The 23,633-nt window shown below is 43.9% G+C and overlaps 1 protein-coding gene across 2 annotated transcripts in view; it reads right to left on the reverse strand.

Moving 5' to 3' along the window:
* Positions 1 to 82: 82 nt before the first annotated feature.
* roraa (RAR-related orphan receptor A, paralog a) overlaps positions 83 to 23,633 on the reverse strand; it is a 169,659-nt gene continuing 146,108 nt past the window's right edge. For both annotated transcript variants that reach the window (XM_031856714.1, XM_031856722.1), the window contains 9 exons: positions 12,501 to 12,586; positions 10,881 to 11,022; positions 8,282 to 8,680; positions 7,548 to 7,669; positions 7,310 to 7,442; positions 6,228 to 6,335; positions 5,121 to 5,231; positions 4,805 to 4,917; positions 83 to 4,418 (listed from right to left, as the gene is read on the reverse strand). In XM_031856714.1, coding sequence (XP_031712574.1) covers positions 4,254 to 4,418; positions 4,805 to 4,917; positions 5,121 to 5,231; positions 6,228 to 6,335; positions 7,310 to 7,442; positions 7,548 to 7,669; positions 8,282 to 8,680; positions 10,881 to 11,022; positions 12,501 to 12,586 — 1,379 coding nt within the window. In that variant the 3' untranslated portion in view covers positions 83 to 4,253. The remainder of the gene's footprint in view (positions 4,419 to 4,804; positions 4,918 to 5,120; positions 5,232 to 6,227; positions 6,336 to 7,309; positions 7,443 to 7,547; positions 7,670 to 8,281; positions 8,681 to 10,880; positions 11,023 to 12,500; positions 12,587 to 23,633) is intronic.

Here is a 23,633-nt window from a genome sequence, read left to right on the forward strand (position 1 = left end):
ATCTTCACAATTTATGGCCGAGAAGACTCATTTTCACAATTTACACTCCAGAATTCAATTCAATTCATCTCAGCTCAGGCCGTGGCCACGCTGTCTGAGATGATAGGGAAGCATGTTTCCGCTGTGAAGCTGGTCAATGTTGCCTCACAGCATTCTGCAGACCTATGAATTGTTGAAGGCATTATGTCATGCTTTTAAAACCTAAACCTATTATGGATGGATCAAGCTTGGCATTTCCAAAACCTTACATTTCTAAAAAAGACCCAAAAGAAATCCTCGTCCACATAACCCTGTTCCTTTGTAATTATTAAAGCCTTGTCTGGGGTTTATTTTATTCACACACTGTGAGAACAAACACATACACACACGCATACATACACACTATTGCTTTATACACACAGACAACAGAGCAGAGACAGAAGGACCAGCACATTTTACTGTATACTATACACTGATTGAGTAGGACACTTAGCATCAATCCCTTACTTAAACTGGGATATATCAAGTGAGAATATACAGAAGGACATCACTTTACAGGCCTGTGTGAAGGCGCAGTTTATAGTTAGACACAAGTATTCATGTGTTTGATGACCATTTTCTGCTATCCTGCCAATATCGCAACCATACCAGTACAGAAGAAGATGAAAACAGAGTGACGGGGTTTTTTTTGTTCTGGACTGAGAGTTAACGTCATCAGTTTGAGTCAGCTGAACGAATAAGTAATAAGTCAATTCAAAAAGGATGATGACTGCACTGTAGAGACCCGTAATTGTAACACAAGGCGTATTGCTTGTTTTGTGTCGTAGAAGACATTACATGCCACTTCGATAAAATGAAAAACAAATTTTCACTTTATGAGAGAAGAACCGTTTTGGCGGTAGACCTTAGCTGATCATATTTGAGAAAAATAATGAATCGTTTTATGCGACCATCAAGCGATATTACAACAGCTTAAGAAAATTTAATCATTTTTTTTTAGAAACAAACTAATTTTTTTTTTTTTGCAAATAAATAACAGGATATCAGCCAAACCTCCATCTCTCAATAATTTTCTGAACAGTAAGTGCTCTATGCTCTGCATGTTCAGTGTGCTACGCCCCCTCCTCTTATCAATTGGGTGCTTTGAAGAGATTTTTAAAGACCCTCCTCATAAATTCGCATGAGAGCTAATCAAATGCTCGGCAACTGTCCAGAGGAAAGCGAGCTGCTTCTTCGGTCTACCTGTTACCTCCCTGAGCGTTCACACCTCATCCTCTTTCGCTGCTCTTGCTGGGCCACTGGGCCTCTCAACCTGGATTGTCTAGCAGTGTTCCAGACTGGGTTTCTTTTGCTGGGAGACTGAGGTTTACTAGTCATAGAGGGCTTGTGCATATCCAAATAGCATTGGATCATAACAGAGATTATTACTTAGGTACAGCATATCTACTACAACCCAAACACAACAGATTTAGTATTGCATAAGAATATTTGGTTTTTCTAACAAAGAGGGTTATCATTTTTAAAGACCCTGATGACACCGTTTGAAACCAAAACAGATTTTTTTTTTGTGTGTGTGTGACAGGAATATGCTGTGTACTGATAAAATTGCGGTTTCTAAAAGTGATGGGGTTTGTTGTTTATACAAATGAGATTTTTCTTGAACTTGACAAAAAGGGGCGCAGTGGTCTTTGAGTGGCTGGGGGGCCCCCTTAAAGACATCAATACTTTAAAATTCTGATGAATATTCAAATGTGAAATCTCAACCACTTCTCATGGAACATCCCTGACAAAAAAAACACAACACAAACTAAACCTAATGAGTACAAACAAATGTCCTCTCAAACAGAAAGCGCAAAAGAAACTCTTCCCTGAGGGGTGACAGCACAAGGTGTTAACGCCTTGTACAAATTGCACGGCTGAGGAATGATAGTGTGCAAACAGAAAACAAAAGACAAACAACTGGATTCTATGTTACGGTTGGTGACAGATGTATCAACATGCTTTGTTGGGTTTCTAAAGGGATATCATTTTTTTTCTTTTTTTTTTGATCTTTTTTTAAAAGATTTTTCTCGAAGCCGCTACTGAGATTGCTGGAATGTCTTAGGAATCCATTCTACGTTATAGACGAGTAGACTGGAAAGCGGAAGCAACGACTACTGTTTGGCACATCCAGGGTTTTTTCTACCACTTTACTACCACACTGACAAGAAAGACACACTCAACAAAACAGAAGCACAACAACAAAGCATTCTGAAAATAGCACTTGTCCTACCATTTTTATGTTTCTCCCCTAATCGTACAAACAACAGCTAGTCTAATTATTGCAGGAATATAGTTAAGTGCTACCTGACATCTTCTTCTCTCCCTCGTTCTCTTTCATGAGTTTTTTTTAACCAAAACATGTTACAAAAATAGAAGCTTTACTACCAGACAAGGCTTTGAATATTCACTTTCCCTTCACTGCTCCTTCTGTGTCCTGTTGTGGCGTTGCTGAGGCTGAGGTTGTGGTGAGAAGGCAGATAAAGTCACTCAAAAACAACAAAAAACAATCTGAACAGTTTGACAGCGGCTCATGAATGTGCTTTTAGGTTGGACTGTATATCTTTGTCATTAGGCTGTCAACCTGCTTGCTGTATCTTCACCTTCCACTAGATGGAACAATTGGATTACGGTCTATGTGTGGATTTTAAAACCTGGCTGTGATGTTTAACTTCTGTTTTCTTGTGGCCTTCTTTACATATTACGTGAGGTTTTTCAAAGTAAAATTAGTACCAAATATTTTTGTAGTATATGAACGCCAGTGTGTTGCAAATGTTTCACCAAACAACACCTCTTTATTCTTTCCTTTCTTTTTAGCCGCTCAATCCAGGTCTGTTCATAACAAAGATCAAGAAAGCCAAGAGACTTTAATGTCACAAAAAAAGTTTGTAGGTTGTTGTATGTGTGCATTCTCTCTAAAAGGAGTATCAGAGCTACATTTTGACAGGTGTCATGCAGGCCGTTGATGAGGTAAACAGGCAACAGAGCTCCTCTAACCTGCCTTCTTTGTTCACCAACCAGCAGCCTCGCCAGCAATCCTAACAGACAGCCCTTACACTTCCAAACCAGTATCATCTGCAGCTCCCAGGACTAGCCTCTGTGACCGTGGTTCAACTTGTATTTCTTGTGCACATGCAACACATCACTAGGTAAATATACAAGTCTTAAATTAAAGAAAGGTGTAAATAAAAGTGCCTTATCAATTCAACAATTAAGAATGGTCTAACTACTAATATCATACATGTTATTTAAAATAGATTCTATAAACATTTATTTTTTTCTGTATAGTAAGTACTTATGACCATATACCCTGTAGTACATTATAAAACAGGTGGAATGGACCCTTTTCATTGTGTTGGTGCCCTGTGCTTCTCCAGGGCACCTGTCCAGAGAAGGATTAATAGCAGATGGCCTTACATGATTCCACTATGCAACAATGGTGGATGGAGTCTTTGACAGCTAAAATCATTGCGTTTTCATTAGAATTACCAGAATTCTATATGCTTCTTTTTTTTTTTTTTAAACGATTGTCCATAGAGAGGTGTCGATTGCATCACCATGCCGACAGACCCTCCCTCAAAGTCGCTGTGAGTTTTCATTCCAAGAACGGCATCCAAAAGATATGACTGAACACAAGAGAAAAAGGGCTGAACTTGACCAAAATGTGCGCATTTGTCAGCTGTTTATTTCCGTTTTTAGGGAGATAGGGATAAGACTATTCGAAGTTTTGAATGTGAAAACACTAAAACTGTTTGGGAAATGTAGTCTGAAAAACAATACCGATGCGGATTTATCTTCAAATTGAAGACGTCTTCTGCTATTTTTAAAATCCAAAAGTGACTCAGTAATTGTTTCTGTGATTACAAGTCAGATGTACAGGTAAATCATAACAAGGGCGATGCGAAAAATACTGGGGAAAATGAATGAATGAAATGAAGTGAATCATGATAGAAATGCGCAAAAGAGGGTCAAGTTCAACCAGACAGAAATCATTTCTCCCTATCTCCTCTTCATGTCCCATGGGGTGTCGGGTCCCACAAGTCTTCCAAAGAGAACTAAATTCAATAAAGTAAACCTTAAGAATCAACTCCCTAAGCCCTCCCCTTCAAAGTAAAAGAAGAAGTTGAACAGCGTGCCATCTGTCCGCTCTGGTTTTGTGCAGGGCACCAATAAAGTGTCTCAGATTCCTCCTCCACATTCCCCTACGGTGGGCACACTGGCACCTGGCAGGGCTGCTACCCGTCAACGGGCATGGACTGCTCAAAGTCTGATCCGAACAGCTCCTTGTATAAGGGGGGGAAGTGGGCACGCACAATGTCTGGATATATTGCTTTGAAAGCTGTAAGCTTCTCTGTATGCCTACTGCACAGCGCTCGCAGTGTCGACACTTTGCATATCAACTGTGGAGAGAGAGGAGACAGGCTGTTTAGATTCACAGGGAGGCAAGGACATGGAGCAATGGTAGTGAAAACATTCCTCCCTACAGTGTATTCCCTCTCACACAGGGGCAAACAGACTTGTAAATATTGAGACAAGCGCTCAGGCAAGAGGAAAACTTGACACTTCATATTACGGAGCTGGTACAATTGATGAATTGCCACTTCTCTACTGATAAAAAGGCATTTAGTGAACCATTATGAATACTTCCCCTGAAATCTGTGTAAGCTTAATCAAATGCACTAAAAATGGTTGATGGCCTCTGGATAAAGATCCTAAACAGTGGTTGATTGCGCCGCTATAAGGGTAGAGCATGCTTAGCAGGGATAATGGATGGAGTGTACTGTACCTTTGTAAGTATACCATCCTCTCTGTGGTTCTTCTGCAAGACGTGCTGGAGGGCCAGTTGAATCTTCTGCTGGAGTTTCTCCACCTTCACTTTCTCCTGGAGCCAAGACCGGTCTGAAAGGTAAATTATCGCAACTGCTTGTTATTGCAAAAACACACACTTGAAAGCCCCTTAACAGTCAACTTGGCTCATGATGCAGTGCCACTAATACCAGATACTAATTGATAGAGAAAAACAGGAGGGCAACAGCGTTCTTTGTCGTGGTGAATGTGCGTCTCCCTCTTTTTTTTTCCTTTGCACTGTGAGTGACACCTACCAGCAGACATCAACACAAAGGCGGAGAACAGGGCGATCTCATCCTCAGACAGGTGCATAGAACACAAGTTTTTCCCAAACTCGAAGACGGAGCTGATCAAGTCGTCACAGCCTGCCACAGCAAAGGACACAGAGAGAGGGCTTAGGATGAGGAAGACCAAAGAACAACATTCACTCTTGATCTTTATTGGGAGAGAGGCAGGGAGGGGAGAGGAAGGGGAAGGAATGAAAAAGAGAGGCATGCTGACAGCACATGGGAGCGTCTTAAGCAGAACAGGCAATGCCTTTACTGAGTTTTGCCTCCCAGACGAGTCACTTTTGGCAGTTGGGGTGGTGTTATGCAAGCCAAAATTAGGTCACTATTGAGGCTTTTAGTTAAATCAATTATCGGGGATACAGAGAGACAGGCTGATGCCACTGCGGCTCGGGAAGCCCATCACTCTGCCTACCCTGCCGCGGACCCCTCTGTGCAGAACACACAGGACACTGGGACTCTCCAAGCTGGGACAGATACACATGCTCACTCACATACACACACAAACGGGGAGATACACGGAATGGCAAACTTACACCAAGAACCAGAATTCAGCATTTTTACTGCCGCCAAGGGACATATTTACATTATTTTTTACCGTCAAAAGGCAGTTGGAAATCCGAGAAAATCCACGGTGGAGAGTCTGACTATTGTCACGGCAGTCAAACACGAATGCTATTTGCTTTCGCCTGAGATGTTTTATATCAGACTATCAATGATGGTTTTGATAGCACTCCCCCTAAAGACCCTCTGTCTGGCTTTATTTATTCCACAGTTACAGGAGCCATATGCAGCAGAGCCTCACTAACATCTCTGTTCTACCATAAATAACCATTGCAGAGACAGCAATGCCAGGTGAGGCAGGGATGAGTGCTTAGTGTTTGCTTCCAGGCCTTCAGCATTGTGTAAAACAGAGCAGCAGACTCTAATTTTGGCTATTACACCAAGGGAAGGAGTAAGACACTGTAAGAAACACACACAAACACAGCAGCATACAAATACACAATGTAAACTCATTCAAACGTGCACATGCACGCACACACACAGACACACACACACACACACTCCACTTACCTAATGACTTGAACACATCAGGTCCGGCATACTTTCCATCAAAATAGACTGTGTTGTTTTGCGAGTCAAAGGCACGGCACATTCTGACAAACACAACTTCCAAAGAGCCTGTGGAGACAGACAGGAACAAGATGCTGAATCTGAGAGTTGTTTCTTTTTTCCCCCAACAGTTACACATCAGTAAGGGATGCAAAACACATGGTTGTGCTTTGTGCTGTTCTTCTACAATGTGAGTAACACAACCACTTTGACATAAAGAAGCCTGCCGTCAGAGGGAGAGAAAAAAAAACACCTCTGCAGATGATAATATCATAGACAGAAGGCTATTCTTCCATAATGACATGCCAGATAAAAATTGAGCTTCATTCAGTAGTGACAGTGTTTATTCAGTCAACCTTTATTTAGCAAGATAGGTTGGGAATTTATTCTGTCCTGTAATTTTGTACCACTCTGTGGGAGTTGATAAGAGGATCAAGAAGATGTAACAGAAGCCATTACTGCCTCTAAGGGAGATGCTACTGTTTTAAATGTCATGTCTGACAAGGGATCTGTCTTTATTTAATTATTCATATTGGATGTGCTAATGTAAATAATACTCAAGGAAAGACCCAGGAGAGGTGTTTGTTTGCTGCATGTGCGGTATGTGTGCATGTGCGTTTCAGCATTTGTATTCATGCGTAAATATAGTTGACAGTGTGCACAGAGCCATAGCTGCATTTCATATTTTGTAAGTATGTCTTCATGAGAGCAGTTTGAATAAGCAGACATCATCGGTGTCTGAGGAAAGAGAGGGGAATGGCAGCCGTCATGATAGGTATTATCTGAGCTCATGAACAACATTGCTTATCTAACGCTGTGTCCGTCCCTGCTATGTATGTAATGAACAGAAGAAAATAAAGAGCGACAGAGGCGGAGACAGGAAACAGGCAGGGCGGGGTCTCCTCTCTGTGACACTGTCTGTGTGTGTGAAGACGACTTTGTGCAGTCAGGTCAGCTACGCTCTTGTGACAATGCCAGAGGGGGGGTGGTGGTGGTGGTGGGTGAGTTTGACGGCAGCAGGCCATGTTGACAGGCTGTCATACCTGCTTTCAGCAGCACTATCTGATCGTTCTGACACAGCTCCATGAAACCGTCGATGCGCTTGGCGAACTCCACCACATACTGAATGGCCTCTGTTATTTTGATAGCACACAGCTGCCACATGACTTCCCGGGGCTAAGAAGAGATAGGACAGAGAATGGGTTATCAGCTTTAAAACAATGGGTTTGATAGCTGTTACTGCCGTGGAGGCCGGCGCAGGCCCGGTTGTGGTCGTGGTACCTTGCTCTGGTAACTCTCGACCTCCTCCTGCAGGAAGGCCTGCCAGGTCATCTGCTGCAGCTCCTCCCTCAGGTACTGACATGTCTCCATGTGTGACTTGGAGATGTTCTGGGCCAGGTGCTCTGCAATACAAGAAGATCACAGCTGAGATCTGAATGTTACTCACAAGGATATGTGAAAGTGAAGACCTCACTGATGAAATATGCCACAGGAAAAGAAGATTTTACTGAGCTTTCAAAAAGGAGGAGAGGCAGATACGCGTGGGCTTTTTTGACTGGGAAAAGGCTTGTTGACATTTCCTCTTTTACTGCCTGCAGGAAGCTCATAACTTAAGGTTGAGGCACAGCCAATCTAGTTATGACACAAATGCATGGCGAGGAGGAGGGGCGCCACGTTACTCACTGAAACAAAGGTCACATTTTCTCTGAGAGAAATATTGAGTATAAGAATTTAAATGGTTTTGAAAACACATCTGTTAAAAGGAGTTCCTGGGCACAGGGGAGCCTAAAAAAATGATTTCCCCAGACGCCTGCCCTGCTGGATCCTGATTGGCCCTAATTAATGGAAACTAATTACAAAAAAGAGGCTCTTTTAATGAGTGTTGGAGATGAGTCTCCAACCTCCTGCTATTTTAAGCAACCTTTGTGTCGTTTGCCCCACGGTTGAGTTGTTCTCCCCCCCCCTCCATTTTGCTGTCTCTCCTCTCGTCTCCCTGCCTCTCTCCTGCTACTTACCTAGTTCAGCCATGGACACGGTGGGGGAGGTTTCTCCGTTGGTGAAGGAGCAGTAAGGGAAGAAGCCAGAGCCAGGTGCAAAGTCGCAGATGGGCTCCGGCTTGATGCCGTTGATGTCCAGGCCTGACTGGTCAGGAGATGGCTGGATGTCCAGGTAGAAGCTGCTGACCGCCGAGTCTGGTTTGCTGCCGTCAGGGGTGTGACCATCCATGTAGCCGCTGAGGTCGTCATGGAGCTCGGTGAGGCCATTGGCTGAGAGGCCATAGCTAGGTGTGAGCGGCTCCGCCTCTCCGGGCTGTTGTTGGCGGTCATGCTGCTGCTGCTGCTGCAGCCGGTGCTTCTGGACCTCAGCGTACAGGCTGTCTCGCTGCTTCTTTGACATGCGGCCAAACTTCACCGCTGTGATTATAGCAGGACAAAACGTGTGTTACACTCTAGTGAAACACTGCAAACAATCAACCAGAAATATGTGATAATAACTTGTACTCAAAATATTATGAAAGCCCTAGTTAATTAGAGATGTGTTACTTACTTTACTTTATTTAATTTTTATTGTTGAGTCTTAACATTTTTTCATAATAAGTCTCACCAGTGGGGTGAATTACCAACACAAACAAACTTAATTCAATAACTTTAGATACTAACAAGATACTGACAGTCATGTCTAGAAAATGCCTGAAACAGTGGAATTACTATAAGAACGAATCATATTATTTCACACTATTGGCTAAATTGTGACTTCTATAACAAAAACATAATTCTTGCCGTCAGAAGAAATGACTTGTTGGCAAGAGAAAAGGATTGAATTAGGGATTTTTGGGGCACATTAATTCCTTACTTACTATAAATTGTGTACCACATTCAGAGTCAATTTTTTGCCCTCCCCTGACAAAGTAAAACAACACTCATGTATGTTGAAGTTGTATGTTACTATTAGACCAAAAGACGCCTGCTATTAGCATCAATCTCCACAATACGAATGTGCAGTACAGTAAAAGTGATATACTCTTTTAATAGAAAACACTGATGACAAAAAACCAAATCTACATTTTTCAGGAGAGATCACTGATGACAGAGATTATAAAAAAAATTAACAGCTTCATAAGTGCAGAGGCAGAAGTGGGAAGTAATGAAGTGACAAACAGCTTACCAGCCACTCAAACGTGAGACGGGCTAAGTTGCTGCCTCCTGTTTCAAGGTTTCCAGACTAAACACTGGTGCTGAGAATGTGACTCCTTGGCCAGAGTTCTGGGGGCCTGGCAGTATGTCAGCCGGTCACAGTGTGTGTCTGTGTGTGTGTGTGCATGTGTTTGTGTGTGTGCTTGTCTACGCACAGTGGAAAGCGAGTGGAGCGGCGAGGAGGAGAGTGCGGGCAGATGGGCTCTGGTGTGTTGAGTGAAAGCAAGAGTCACCTTCGTCTGTCCTGAGTGTGTGTGTGTGTGTGTGTGTGTGTGTGTGTGTGTGTGTGTGTGTGTATGTGTGCGTATATGTGCATGTGTCTGGCTATGCAAAGGCACTCATAAGTGCTAATGTACTTCTGTGTTCATTCATATTCATGAATATGTATGCGTGTGTAACTGAACTTAAGCAAAGCAGTGTGCATAAAGAAATGCCAGCCTTAGCCATGTCTGTTCAGCTTTTCTCTTGTCTGTGTGAATTCCTGTGTGTGTTTAAAAAAAACCAAAAAAACATCATAGATCTGCTTTGTTCTGATATAATCTCCTCAGCTCAGCCCAGTCTGGACTGGCCCAGTCTGGACCAGCCTGGCACAGCAGGAGCCCTCCAGCACACATCCCCACCTGTGTGCTCCTATTACAGCATCTCAGCTGCAGCAGCACTAATGACAACCTCTAACAACCTCCTATTTCATCAAACCTAGTTTCTATCACAGCAACAAATTAGTCCCACAGACAGAGCACTCACCTGCTACTGGCAGACAATGAACACAGACTGACGTCTTAGCATGTGTTCATGTCACCATTGTCTTGGGATGTGTCTATTGTGTCTCTTTGAGAATAATGGCGTTCGTTATCTGTGTGTGTGTGTGTGTTTTCTTTGTCTCTAAACCAAAATATCGGTATTTGGTAAGATATCAATAGAGCGCCAACTAACAATAATGATATAAACCCACAGATGTTAATGGCTACGTAAAAGCAGCTATGAGTTCCCAAAAGAGTTGTAAAGTTAAAAAGTTGCATTTCCTGCCGCAAGAAGATAGTAACTAGAAGTTTACACTAAACAATGTCCTTTTTTTTGTAATTGATTTTCTCATCCAGTCCTCACTGATTCTTTTAAATTCAAAATAAACACATACATTCCTGGCTTGTTTTTTGTAATAAATAATGAGCCCCAAATAAACACTACCAATAACTTCATAAAGTGACGTTAATATTTTGATCCCCTTCGAAAATTCTTTCCTCTCTTGCCCGCCTTCACAGGGAGGTCAGAGTCCACAACAGCATCCCATAAGCACTGCTTCAAACACACTTCAGCAGAGCGGATTCTTGCCCACACAGGCGCTTGAACCCGGGCCCTTCACCTCCCCTGATTCACCATGCCCCCCTGCTGTGTCTGCCCACCTCTTCCATCAAGCACTTACCATCTCGTGACATGCCCACTGCCAGGCACTTCTGCAGCCGGCAGTGCTGGCAGCGGTTGCGGCTGGTGCGGTCGATCAGGCAGTTCTTCTGACGGGGGCAGGAATAGGCTGCATTGCTCTGCTGACTCCTCCTGAAGAAGCCCTGAACAGAAAAGGGGCATGGAAGCACTTTGGGTTACGAGATGAACCACCGTGGGAGGACAAATGTTCTGGGACTGAAGGATCAATTCATGTTTTCATAGTGTTTTAGTGCTGACAAAATTCATTACCGATTGATAGTGATATACTGTATTCCTGGTGGTGATACTTTTATTTTACTGCTGCCAAACAGATTAGATAATACTACTCCTGTTGGCTGTTAAATCTGGCATTCAAAGAGTGTTTTTTTCACCAGTGTGTATGGCATGAGGGTGGTGTGTTTGGGTAGGAATGATAACAGTGGATGGTATTTTTCTTCAGTGGGGCTATTAGTGTTGATTAACGCAGCACTGGCATGTGCAGTGCTAAAGGATTGCGAAAGGATTGCGAATGCACACCGACTGGATTCCTCATCCTTTGACTTAATGAATTGATTCCAGCACATCATTAACATGCCCCACTCTACTGCTCCATACACATATGTCTTAATTAGCTGCTCATTGGCTGTTTAATTACAAGAAAACAGCTGACAGCTGCCAAGTTGCTTTATAATGGAAGCCATTATGGAAACAGGCTATAACTGCCAGTGACAAGCAGCACTCTTTAATAATGCTATGATTTATGGTCCAAACTTTTGTACTCGTACATATCATTAAAGGCCTCTCTGCCTTGGACTAATTAGCAATCATTAAAGATAGATTTCAGCAGTTTATTCTTTAGTGTTTTACTCCTTCCAGCTCCTGTGTGAGGGAGAGTAGCATTGGGAAGAACAGGAATGTCTCTCTCTCTCTCCCTCCTCTCTCTCTCTCCCTCCTCTCTCTCTCTCTCCACACACACATGCGCACACACACACGCACACACACAGGAGCAAACAGCAAAGGTGCAGGCTGGCTGAGGAATGCTAATGATGTGCCTGGTGACAAGCACTGGGACAAGAATACACTCTAAGCACAAAATTCCCCTCACTGTGAATGGCTGGTGCATTTGAAACAGTACAAAAGGCGGCTTCAATGGAAGCAACACTGTAGCAAACAGCCAACAATCTGCTATAATTCAAAGCACTCTCCTTTTGATCATTTTATTTCAAGAAGAGCATGCTGCAGCAGAAGCAAAAAAAAAAAAAAAAGTGAAAAGACATGTCCCTGGGAGGGAAAGGCAGAGCAAGGCAGAGGGATGACTTTGTCCTACTAATTGTGCTTTTCTGTGATGTCCTTTGTGGTGCTTGACCACTTTAATGATGATGTTCTTTGTGTTTACACTTCGCAGTCCCTCTCCAAATCATTGTAAAACTTCAGCAACATTTATAAACGTTTTTCCTAGCAAGCAACTTTCCATACCTTCTCAAATTTCCCTGTCTTCCCCCTCTCAGATATCTCTCTCTCTCTCTTTCTCTCTCTCTCTCTCATACACACAACCACACGCACACACTCACACAAACACTACTTCCCATGATACAAACAGCTCCAGTCTCTTGATGCTTACCTTACAGCCTTCACATGTTATCACGCCGTAATGGATGCCTGATGATTTGTCTCCACAGATCTTGCAGGGAATTATTTCGATTTGAGCTGCAGAGAAGAAAAGAAAATGAAAGAAATAATAAATAAATAAAAAATCAACATTTTGCTGTCACAAGTCACTGTACAACACCCTCGCCATAGATCCATGTTGGTACATGAAAGAGCACTGTGCTTCTAAAAACATCTCCTCCGGTGGCTTTTGAATCCTCACTTCCACAGAGCATTAGCTGAATGTTTACAGAGTTGGATATGTGGGTGTGTGTGTGTGTGTGTGTGTGTGTGTGAGAAAGAGGAGGACATTTTAAGTCCTCACAAGCAGCCAATGTAAACAAAGTGTCAAACACAACTTGTACCCATCTACCCACGAACCCAAATACAGAACAGTCATATTAATACTAGCCTGGAGCAGTGACAAAGGCTCATTTAGGAACATGAGGAGACTTCATGAAGCCTCTTAAACTTCAAAACCATAAGAACCTCAGGACTAAATCCACTGAAGCCACAGACTCATAACATGGCCTGTGGTGGACGGAGCGGTGGCAGTGAGTGTGTCTGTCTGTATATGCTATGAGAAAAAGTGTTCAGTGGCCGTGGTGTTGTGCTGTTGACAGGCCTGTGATTCACCCGCCATAGAGGACAAAAGCACACAGAGGACAGGCCTCATCCATCGTTGGCCTTCTCTTCAGGAGCAGACCACAGGGCAACACCACAGAACACACAGACATCAGAGACACAGAACTCCCAGCTCGTCCCACTGCTCTCAGCTTTATCATTGCAGCCACTGATGCTACATCCCTCTCCACCTCCACCTCCCCCTCTCTCTCTCTCCCTCTAGAGATCTCTATCTCACAGCCCTCCTCCACATCTCCAACATCTCAGTCCCACTATCCCAACAGTGCAGTACAGCGTCAGACGAACACCGCTATCTGATCTAAATCGAGGAAAGATCACCGCAGGATATTTTCTCACAATGTAATGGTTTTCTCCAACCAGCCATGTGGCCAACCAATCAGAGCATGTGGAGCTATTGCAACACCAGTCTATACCAATTAGGGGAGGAATATTATGGTTTTTGCCTTAATAAGATGCAATAAAAATTATAATAATTAGAAACGTGGTGGTAAATTCGATGTCAAAGTGTTACATCAGCCTCTCCCCTCCAGCCAGGCCTAACTGTCTCTTCACAAGACTAGAAGCTTCAAATATCCCTCGTACACCTTAACAACCAACCTCTTTAAACTAGTTTGATCACATCAAAAGTACTTCTGCTGAAGTTCAATCCAAAGATCCCTGCCCATTTTAATCATCTGCCTAGGAGCTTGTAATGTGTCATGTGGATAATGTCCTTGTCCCTGAGGCATGCCCGGGAGAGGCCCTTAACACAGAGCCTCTAATCCACTAACCCCGGAGCCACACTCTATTCATTCAGGAATCTGTGTCTGTTCTCCTCGCGCTGCTGGAGTCAACAAGACCGGCCATGTTTACATGGAATTAGCCTACATTTTAGTAAAATGAACAAAAGGGAGTGGTGGAACATGCACAATTAATTCTCCTCCAGACAACACCTCCTGCGATTTGTGATTCTCACATACAATAGAGGGCACTGCACCTCGTCGGCCCGGATTAGAGTGAAATCCAGGCAGGAGGCGGGCTTCGACAACCTAACTGAGAGGGTTAATTTATAATTAATCTTTTCCTTACTGTGCACAGTTGCTTGTTATTTCGGTTAGGTCTATCTCTGTATGAGTGCACTCTATTGTTTGTTTTTGTGTTCTCCCTGCATGAGCATTAGCAGTGCAGTGTGTTTCGACTCCTTTAGCGTTTTCAGCCTCATTACTTACATAATTTGTACTGACATGCACTCACAACAACTGAAGCGTACCGTAATTATGACTAGTTGTGGTTGTATTGAGCTAAAGGTTGTAGTGACAGGCCCCAGCCATTGGGTGGCAGTGCAGGGCCGTGGCTATGGTTGTCTTGCCAAGTTAAGCCAAGCTTCTTCCACCCACCCTATCCAGCCCACAGGCTTTTGGCTCTGAGCTCCAGCCTCTGATAGCTCCAGGCTTAGGTTGCTGCTAGCTTCCCCCACCCCCACAGCATAGCTGTGAGATGCCTTCATCTCTCCTGAAGAAGCGGAGCTGGCTAGGCGCTCGCTCAGGCCTGACAGAGGCTGTGCCACATCAGGTGAAAGCAGTGGGAGTAGAGACACGAGGGTGCCAGGCCGGGCAGGGCATACACATACACGAGCATGCCTCACAAAGCCCTATCTGCAGCAGGAAGACCCTGACTGCACACAGCCTCACCAGCTAACACCCTCTCACTCCACCACTGCACAAGCCCCTGAATGCTCAGTGCACTCAACAGTAAAAAGGGTTTGTCTCTGGACCGGCTGAGGCAGGCTCTGTCGTTTCTTGTATGAGAGAAGACCTCAGTCTGAACACAGAGTCATTTCCACACTAGGATAAGCTGCTTTCAAAAAGATGTGGAGAGAGGGGTCAAGGAGAATAAATACCCAGCAATGACACAATGGAGATCAAATACACCATGAAGTCACCTACTTCATCAGCCGGAGTCAATATTTGTATATCTGTGACTGTGCAAGTTGTCGTCTTGTGTGACTGCTCATGGGGAACTCTAAGCTACACTTTAGACACTGAGGATGATTTAAACTGAATTCACACAGGAGAATCAGTCAAACAAAAAGGCATGCGCTCATAAGCACTCCCAATCTGGCAGTCAATATCTATTGACATGAGCTGCAGTGTTAACTGCCTCTTGGTGTGAAACAGGCAGCTGCTGGCTCGCTTGAGCTTGACCAGCGCAGTGCCACTGATGCCATTCACTGCGCCTGCCTGCGTTCCTGCCCGCCGTCCTGCCTGCCTGCCCGCTTCCCTGCCAGCCAGCACTGCCTGCACTGTTTACGACATCAAAGCCAGGCACAGTTAGACGGGCAGCCATGCTAAAGCCCATCCCAGCAGCCCGACGCTCCTCACAGCACTGAGATGGCCTCTGCATGCAGGCCACTTCAAAGACACCTGCTGAGACGCCAAGATTATGTGTGAATCACACTGCAGCACAATCACGCCACAGCATAATCATAAGGGCCGGACGGCGGCTCAAGACTGATTTCCTGTATGCAGCATTGCAGCCTGGTGTGGGTGTCTTGGACAATGGGCATGGCAGAGAGAGGAGACAGTCAAGCCGAATGCTAAAGCTTGTTCTTTGTCTGTCTGTGGTTGAGCAGTTCAAGGACACTGATTCACCACACTAGCAGGCCCTTTGAGGGGATGACGTGTCACTCAGAGCACATGCACAATAGGGCAGCCAGGCCTCTGCATGTTCACCCAGTGCCCTTCACTGTCTTCTCCACTGCCCTGAGTTCAACCGACTGCTAAAACTACACTGCATTATCAAAGACCTGGAAACTGACAGTCAAATGTGAACACCCACATCAATTTGCCAAACACACTAACAGCTTACAGGGGTCCTGTCATAGTTTATGTTGTTATAAGCATCAGATAGACAGACATTGTCAGACAGAACACTTCTTCCCTATTCACTGCAAATGTAGTATTGATTCATTCAATGATATAAAGAGTCATTCACGGGACATAATGAAACTGTGAAGCTGAGAAATAAATAGAAAAAGTGGTGAAATATTTAGAAATGCTGCTACTCTGGTAGTCACTATGCAGTGTGAATTCTTGATGAAAAACAACAATTAGTATTCACTAAAGAGGACCTGCTATTCATACCTACTACAGTATAGTGCACTATGTTATCAAATTTAAACATCCACACAAATGTGGTTCCCACTAATTATTCTTAAATTTGTTTCCCATAATTATCAGAATTATATTGTTCAAATTTTAGATACAGCATGCTGGTAAATAAAATAAAATAAAAACTGAATATCCTACAGGCTTGTGCAAACATGGAAAATCACCAGTCAAAATCTCCTGGCTGTTTCCACTGAACCCTTGGACTACTGACATAACGTGGAAGGATTAAGATTATCCCTTACATTACAGACCCATGCCCAGGCCACCGTCATAATGCTGAGAGCTTAACCCATTACTCGATTGAACCAATAAATCATTTTGTCATGGCCTGATGATTCATGATAGACGTGTACAATAAACGAGGTCTGAGATCGGGGCGTCTGTATTCTCTTCTGTCTATCCAGAGCCCTTATTTTTTTCACTGGCTCATTTACAACACACATCGTTCTGAGAGAAAGCATGTGAAGCAGTTGAAAAAAACAAACACATTTGCCTCTCTGCGCATGGTGGTGTGTGAGTCAGTGAGTGTGTATTTGTGTGCGTCGGCCGTGTTGTGTTGACAGCTGTCAATGACAGAGTGACGCAAGCCAGCGGGCTCATGTCAGAGATTATGTAAGGAATTGAACAGGGCCCAGCGTTATGAGCAGATTAACAATTCTTCTCCTATCAGACAAACTGTGTTAATGCAGCCTCCATTTAGAATATTTTTGCAACAAAACCAAAGGACACATGCCTTCTCTCAGGACTGTAATACAAAAATGTACACATGGTCAACATACAAACACCAGAGGCACTGAACCGGCTGGCAAATGTGCACTAAGCAATGTTCCTCCATCATTATGTGCAGCTATTCATTTTGTAGAGATCAGCTGTCGGTTGATAAAGAGTCTTCTTTAAACAGATACCCATGACAGTCAGATCTAGCTGTGGAGAGACGACAGCCCAACAAGAGCTGGAATCAGAATTCTGCCTCTTTTCATCTACCGGGGCTCTGCTGTCATGTGAAGTCGCACAACACAATTCTTTTTTTATTCCCATTTAAGCAGCAGAAGAAATGTTATTTGAATGTCAGTGGCAAAGGACAGTTGTGGCACGGAACACAGGCTGAATAGTATAAATGTGTTATTTGTTTAGGGATCGGAGGCTGTTGGCATATTACCATAGAGCTAGGTTTGTAGCACAAAGAAAACACACGCCGCTTGTACAGAAATTCACCTGCAGACCAAAACTGTGTATCATCACTTTAATAAACAGCTTCCATTCAACCTATGAACACGCCAAAGTCATCAAAAAATATTCTGACCAGAGGGATTAGAGCAAGGAAAGATGTAATTGACACATTTCGATGTCTCTATACTGAGTCTTGCTAATTCCCCCCCAATCATTTAGCTGCCTAAGCTGTGATCCCCCTTCACTAGAGACCGGCTATATTTGAAGAGATATTTCTGTTTCAAAAGATGGGCTCTTTAAGTCTTTCCCTATTATTCCTTCATAGTAGTGCAGTGACTCTGCTAAAGCTCAGGTCTGGACCATTGCCCTTGGCTGCTTTTTGGATGAACTCAAGCGCACATCTCTGTGTTTGTTTGTGTGTGAGGCCTATTAATATTTCAACATTGCCCAACTTCAGTTGCCTGTACATCACAGCAGTGCGTCTCTCTTCATGTCTCTCCCTGTATTTACTTGACTGTTTTATTGAAGTGCATTCTGACACCCTCTATGAGGGGGAGCAGGAGAAGGGAAGATGTATTCCCAAACCGCAGCACAAGACATCTCTCTCCATGTCTCTGTCTCCACCGGCGTAACAGTAATTTGGGCACTAATTTATGTGTTGTTGTGGCAAAGATTGACGAGCTTCTTGACTGGGAGTCTGCGCGCCTGCACTCTAGGGGAAACAACAAAAGCCTGGGTTTACCGAGCAGACAAGCACCATGAAGGGTAGCGTGTTTGCAGCGTTCCTCTCCCCTCCCTTGTCTGCCCCACCTGAGCTCAAATCTTTCTCCCCATCACTCCTTACCTCCCTCTATCTATCTCCCCCCCACCTATTCCCTGCTTGTCTGTGACTGCAGTGACAAGCAAAGTTGTGCTGGGGACCGGAGGGCACGCCCCCTCTGTGTGTGCGAGCTTGTGCGTGCGGGCGTTCATGTGTGCCAGGAGGGAGAAAGACTCACACTGTTTACTCTGATGGCAGTATACAATCTGTAGACAGCACTCACTTATGCATTCTATCAGCCCCTAGTTAGTCAGAGAGAGTCATGAGAGCTGAATAAAAAATCTGTGTTGCAAATATTGACATGCTTTGTCTAACTATTTAGATCATTTGGTTTGGGCCCTTTATACATTTAAATGTGATACATCCTCTATTATAATGACATACATTTTGAAGGGAAATATACGTTTTTACAAGTCTGAGTCAGAGTTGCTTGTGTATTGTTTGCTTTACTCATGCATTGTGCAGCAAGGCACTGGGATGCACCAAAACTCAAAATCACTGAGGCTGAAATCACACAGGACCGACTGATTGACTGGTGCAGGAGCTGCTGTCTGAATTCTAAGATTCAGCGGAGGATCATGTGATGCTTCTGAACCTTTAGTGTGACCACTTGACCGAAGCAGGCAATGGTTAAAGCCTCGATTGTGGTACATTGCCTTAGCTAAGCACCTCTCAGCTCCTCATCTCCCTGCAGGGACAGCAGCCTAGTAGGCTCCTTTAGAAAAACACAGGAATATATAAATAATGAATCCACCAAAACATCCACTGCAATTACACGCAGAAACCTTTACATAACAACAAAGAGCCTTGTTCAGTTGCACCAGGGAATTTGCCACTGCCACACTGTACAACTTCCTTCCTCCTATAATTGCTGTATTAGTATGCATTTCTGTAAGACAACTATGATTCTGCTGTGGGTTTTTGAATAGGATTTCTCTACTGTTTCACACAAAGAAATCAAAACTTACATCCATACAACTTCCTGCATTGTCTTTTTGCCAGAGGGGTGACTGAGTATATGAGCAATTTCCGTGTGCAATTTAGACACTTGCGAAGTCTTTCTGTGGGTGCTTCAGTTATGGTAGATATTGGGGGAGAGAGTAGCGGGGGTGTGAGGGGGGGGGGAGAAGGGAGGCTGGAGGTCCCATCTCATGCTGGTGCTCAGGGTCAGTGGGTCAGAGGCACGCAGCCAGAACACACATGGAGAGCAGGCTGAATAGTTCAGCTGACAGTAATTGTCCCTCTGTGGTCTCCTTAGGAAAACATGTTTCCAGACAATGCAGACCGGCTGCATGGGCCAGATAGTAATCATGATCTTGATTTGCTCCATCGAAGAGGGAAGCTCAGCATAAGCCTGCAGTTATGGCGCGAGTCAGTATTTCCATTGGAGCTGACATCAGCTGAAGCCAGCCCTGTGCAGGCACGCAGCACATGCATTAATAGATCAAGAGATGAGCTTTATTCCAAAACATTTGAAAACAACTTGAGGGGGGTAAAAAATCAAATCAAATCATGTAATAGCTCTACAAATAAGAAAATAAGGAGGTCCACAGTGTAAAGTATGTGTCAATGAAAAAAGATCTTTTAAAAATTGTGATTGTTAAATTTTTCCTATACTACGGGAATTTGCATTTAGAGTATACTATACTGCAGGTAACATTCTAACAATACAGATACCTTAAGCTACGTCTTCAGTTAGCTCCTGCTTCACATCGTTGTCGCCTGCAGCCTGTTAATGTTTTATATATCAGTCACCCTGAATTGTTACTTATATAATGGACATCAGATTGTGGAAGGAAACTTGGAAGCTTTTAAATCCTATGCACATGTATCATTCAATCATGTATTGTAATCTCAAAAATTAAAGAGTCAGTCTCCAAACCGTGAACAGGTCTGTCTACCTTTAATGGAATCAGGAACGTTACCGTCTACGAGTTTTATGAACGCTGCACACAGCAGCGCGGTTACTCGACAGTTTTTACGGCTGAGCTGATGAACACTTTTTACAGCACCACTGACATTCTGCTTGAAGGTCTTCAGGTTTCATCAGCCGAAAAAAGAGCAGGCAAGGACAGGGAAGATGAATGACATCAATGGCCAGCCGATACTACCAGGGACGTGTGATTGAGACAAATGAGCCTTGTTACATTAGCTCGTGATACTGAATCCTGCTGCTCAAAGATCCAGAGTTTGATAGAGCTGAAACTAGAAGCACCCAACCTTTCTACAGATCACCGGTGTCATGGGGACCCAGAAGAACAACTCTTTCAAAGAGCTTGCTTCACTGGGCTCTTTCTGTTTTTACCTGGACCACTTTTGTTTTGTCCTGATGAGCATGCATGCACGCACACGCACACACACACGCACACGCACACACACACGCACACGCACACACAATTCAAATATTTCCGAGGCCCTTTCTTCCAGGTGCAGAGAGAAAATTAAAGTGAGACAGAGCAATTATCTAATCCATATACAGCGCCCTTGGCTAATAATAAGTGACTGTGAATACTTCCATCATGCATCATTTATCCTCAATGCTACTAAATGATTAAACTGAAATGTTATGATTGCAAACCATGTAAAATATTTACAAGACACAATTTGCAAGACACTTTCAAAATCAATCTGTTTATTTCATTTTGCCCGTGGCAGTATCAGTAGACTGAGGCATTGATGGTCAATGGCTTGCTTAAGTCTCTTGTCACTTGTGTTTTGTCGCTTTATTAGTAACCGTATACATAAGTGGCCATCGAGTGATTATAACGATTAGCTGCTCCTTAATGCTCATTCTCCTTGGGGTTCAAATTACCTTTTAAATTGTCACCGAGCTTAAAAGAAGGCCATGTATGTTACTGTCTAAAACGTTGCCTGTTTTTTTTACAAATTTACATTGAATGCAAAAATGAGCACAACAAGTTCTGCTCTCACTGTGTAGAAGCTGCTGAACAACTCCACTGTCTTCCTCCCTCTCCTATAGTTGTAGCAGACCGTATGAAAGGCATTCCTAGACGACAGGGGTGCACGATGAGTGTCTACTGCCACACAGAGTTCACAGACTGCTTACAGCGTGTGAGGCACATTCCCCCTGCACTGCTGTTTTCATAGTCCTACAAACACTGGCCTGGTTTTGTTTAACATGGCAGGATTAAGCAGCCATGCACAAAGAATGCTTCCCTCCTTGCATGCTCTTGCTTACAGTGGAAGGCCCGAGCGCTCGCTGCTACCTTTTGGTGCACCGGCTTCCCTGAGTGCCGGTGAATGTGCCATGGTGCTCTAATCCAAGGCACATAAACAAGTGCCAAGATTAATGATTGTGTAAACACATCCCAAAAGCCCTGGTATAACAATCGGCTCTTCAGCCCTTTCTGCAGCCATTGCGAAGGCTCTTGGAGTCAGCTGACAGCCAGTACATCCCTCTCTCCTTTGCTGCTGCCTCACAACAGTCAGGAGTTGTCTGCGCTTTGTTGCTTCATTAACAACAGGAAGCTGTCAATATTTTCCACATGAGAGTGGGTATTTTACAGTGCTGCAGAAAGACGGAACTTCTAAGCCAGAGCAGGACATAGGGTGCTCCACAGTTCTTCAGCTCCTCACTTCTTCCTGCTAACCAAGGCCGCTGCACAGCGTGTCTGGCCCTCAGTGCCTGTCATAACGCACATGTCTGTCTGAGTCCATAATGAAGACAGCAGGGTCGGAAGAAAGATCTCAGTGCAGTTCTGATTAATTTGTCAACCTGTTCCTCATTATGAGATCTAAAACAATAGCGTCTTTGACTTGTGAAAAAGACAGTCAAGTAGACCTCTAGGAGGACATTAGAAGTGTGTATAGCAATAAATCACAACCAGAACAGACCGAACAAGGCCATTAAAATGACATTAGGAGCACGGACCGTCCTCTCATCCCTGTCATCCCTGGTCCGCGACTATAAGACGAGCTGCTTGCTGGGGAGGAGGAAGTAGTGGAGACTGGGAGAGATAGACAGGGAGAAAGAAAAAAGAGAGAGAGTGCAGTGTAGTCCACTGGTCCAGGGCAGGGTAGCGTGGGACGTTCAGATGAAGTGGGAGGCCCCTCTCCAGGAGGTTGCTCCTCAGCATGAAGGCAGAGGCAGCACCCCGCCTAATGAGGGGTGAAGTGGAGCCCCCTGTGGGACCCCCTCAGGCACATTCATTAGGAGATGAAAAAGCGTTTCCTGCGGCAGAGCAAGTGCCTGCCTTGGCTCGGACATGTTTAATTTAGGGCAATATGAAAACACAAGGCCACACTGGCCAGGTCCGCCATCGTGGGTCAGGGGACCCAACAACACACAGAGCCAGAGAGCCAGAGCTTGACTAAATGACTGTGTGCAGAATTTAATTTAATTATTTTTTTTCTTGGAAAGGTTTAGGTTTTGAAACACACTTTTATTCTTACAATATTCAGATTATTGAAAGGTCAAGTGCACTGATACTTCCAACTATGAGTAAAAAGTCTGTTGTAGACAGGCTATTATAGAGAAAATGTGCGGCTTATCACAAGTTTTATTCCCTTCAATGCATTGCATTTTGTTGCATCTTTATGGCTCCAGGCAAAAATAATAGATTCATTTACCCAGTGGTGGTTTGTGGAAGGGAACCAAGGATTATGGTAATGCAGCACAGAACGCTGCAAGAAAAATACAGTGAAAGAGAAGTTGCTGCAGTAAGAGACACAGGAAGAATATCCGAGAGGTTAATTCATATGATTGCACAAATCAGCATTCACAAATGCATCTCGAAAATCTCATATCGCACAAGGTATGCTGTTTGTAAAGACAATAGAAGAGACAGTGCTTCTTTCCTTTCACTGTATAAAGAAGGGCATTACAGGGTATCAATCTATGGTGATTCAAATACATCCGTCCGCTTATCACAGTCGCTTATTCTTTTTCCTGATGAATCCTCACATTTATTAAGGCTGTCTCCTTGCCTTGTTAGATATGTATAACCAATCTCCTGTAATTAGCAACTGCTAACCTTTGGGGTGCTAATCCTCCATGAATTGTGGATTTGTACATCAAAGCCCACACTCTCCCATATAGCTGGTGCTTGAAATTACACTCGATTTGAAACCTGCAATTATTTGTATAGCATGGATGCAAACAGTCTCCTCTTTTATGTCTCAGAGAATCCCGTGGGTTTGCATTAAAGAATCCTTAATCCACTCCAGTGGAATCCAAATATAGAGTTAACACACTGGCTCCCTAAAAATGTAGATGCACAGCCAAGTGCCTCCTGTGCACGTAAAGTGGAGAAAGCCTCTCTCTCTCTCTCTCTCTCTCTCTCTCTCTCTCTCTCTCTCTCTC

The sequence above is a fragment of the Anarrhichthys ocellatus genome, unplaced genomic scaffold (assembly GCF_004355925.1).
Source record: "Anarrhichthys ocellatus isolate YVR2014 unplaced genomic scaffold, GSC_Weel_1.0 scaffold2, whole genome shotgun sequence".
Classification (NCBI taxonomy): domain Eukaryota; kingdom Metazoa; phylum Chordata; class Actinopteri; order Perciformes; family Anarhichadidae; genus Anarrhichthys; species Anarrhichthys ocellatus.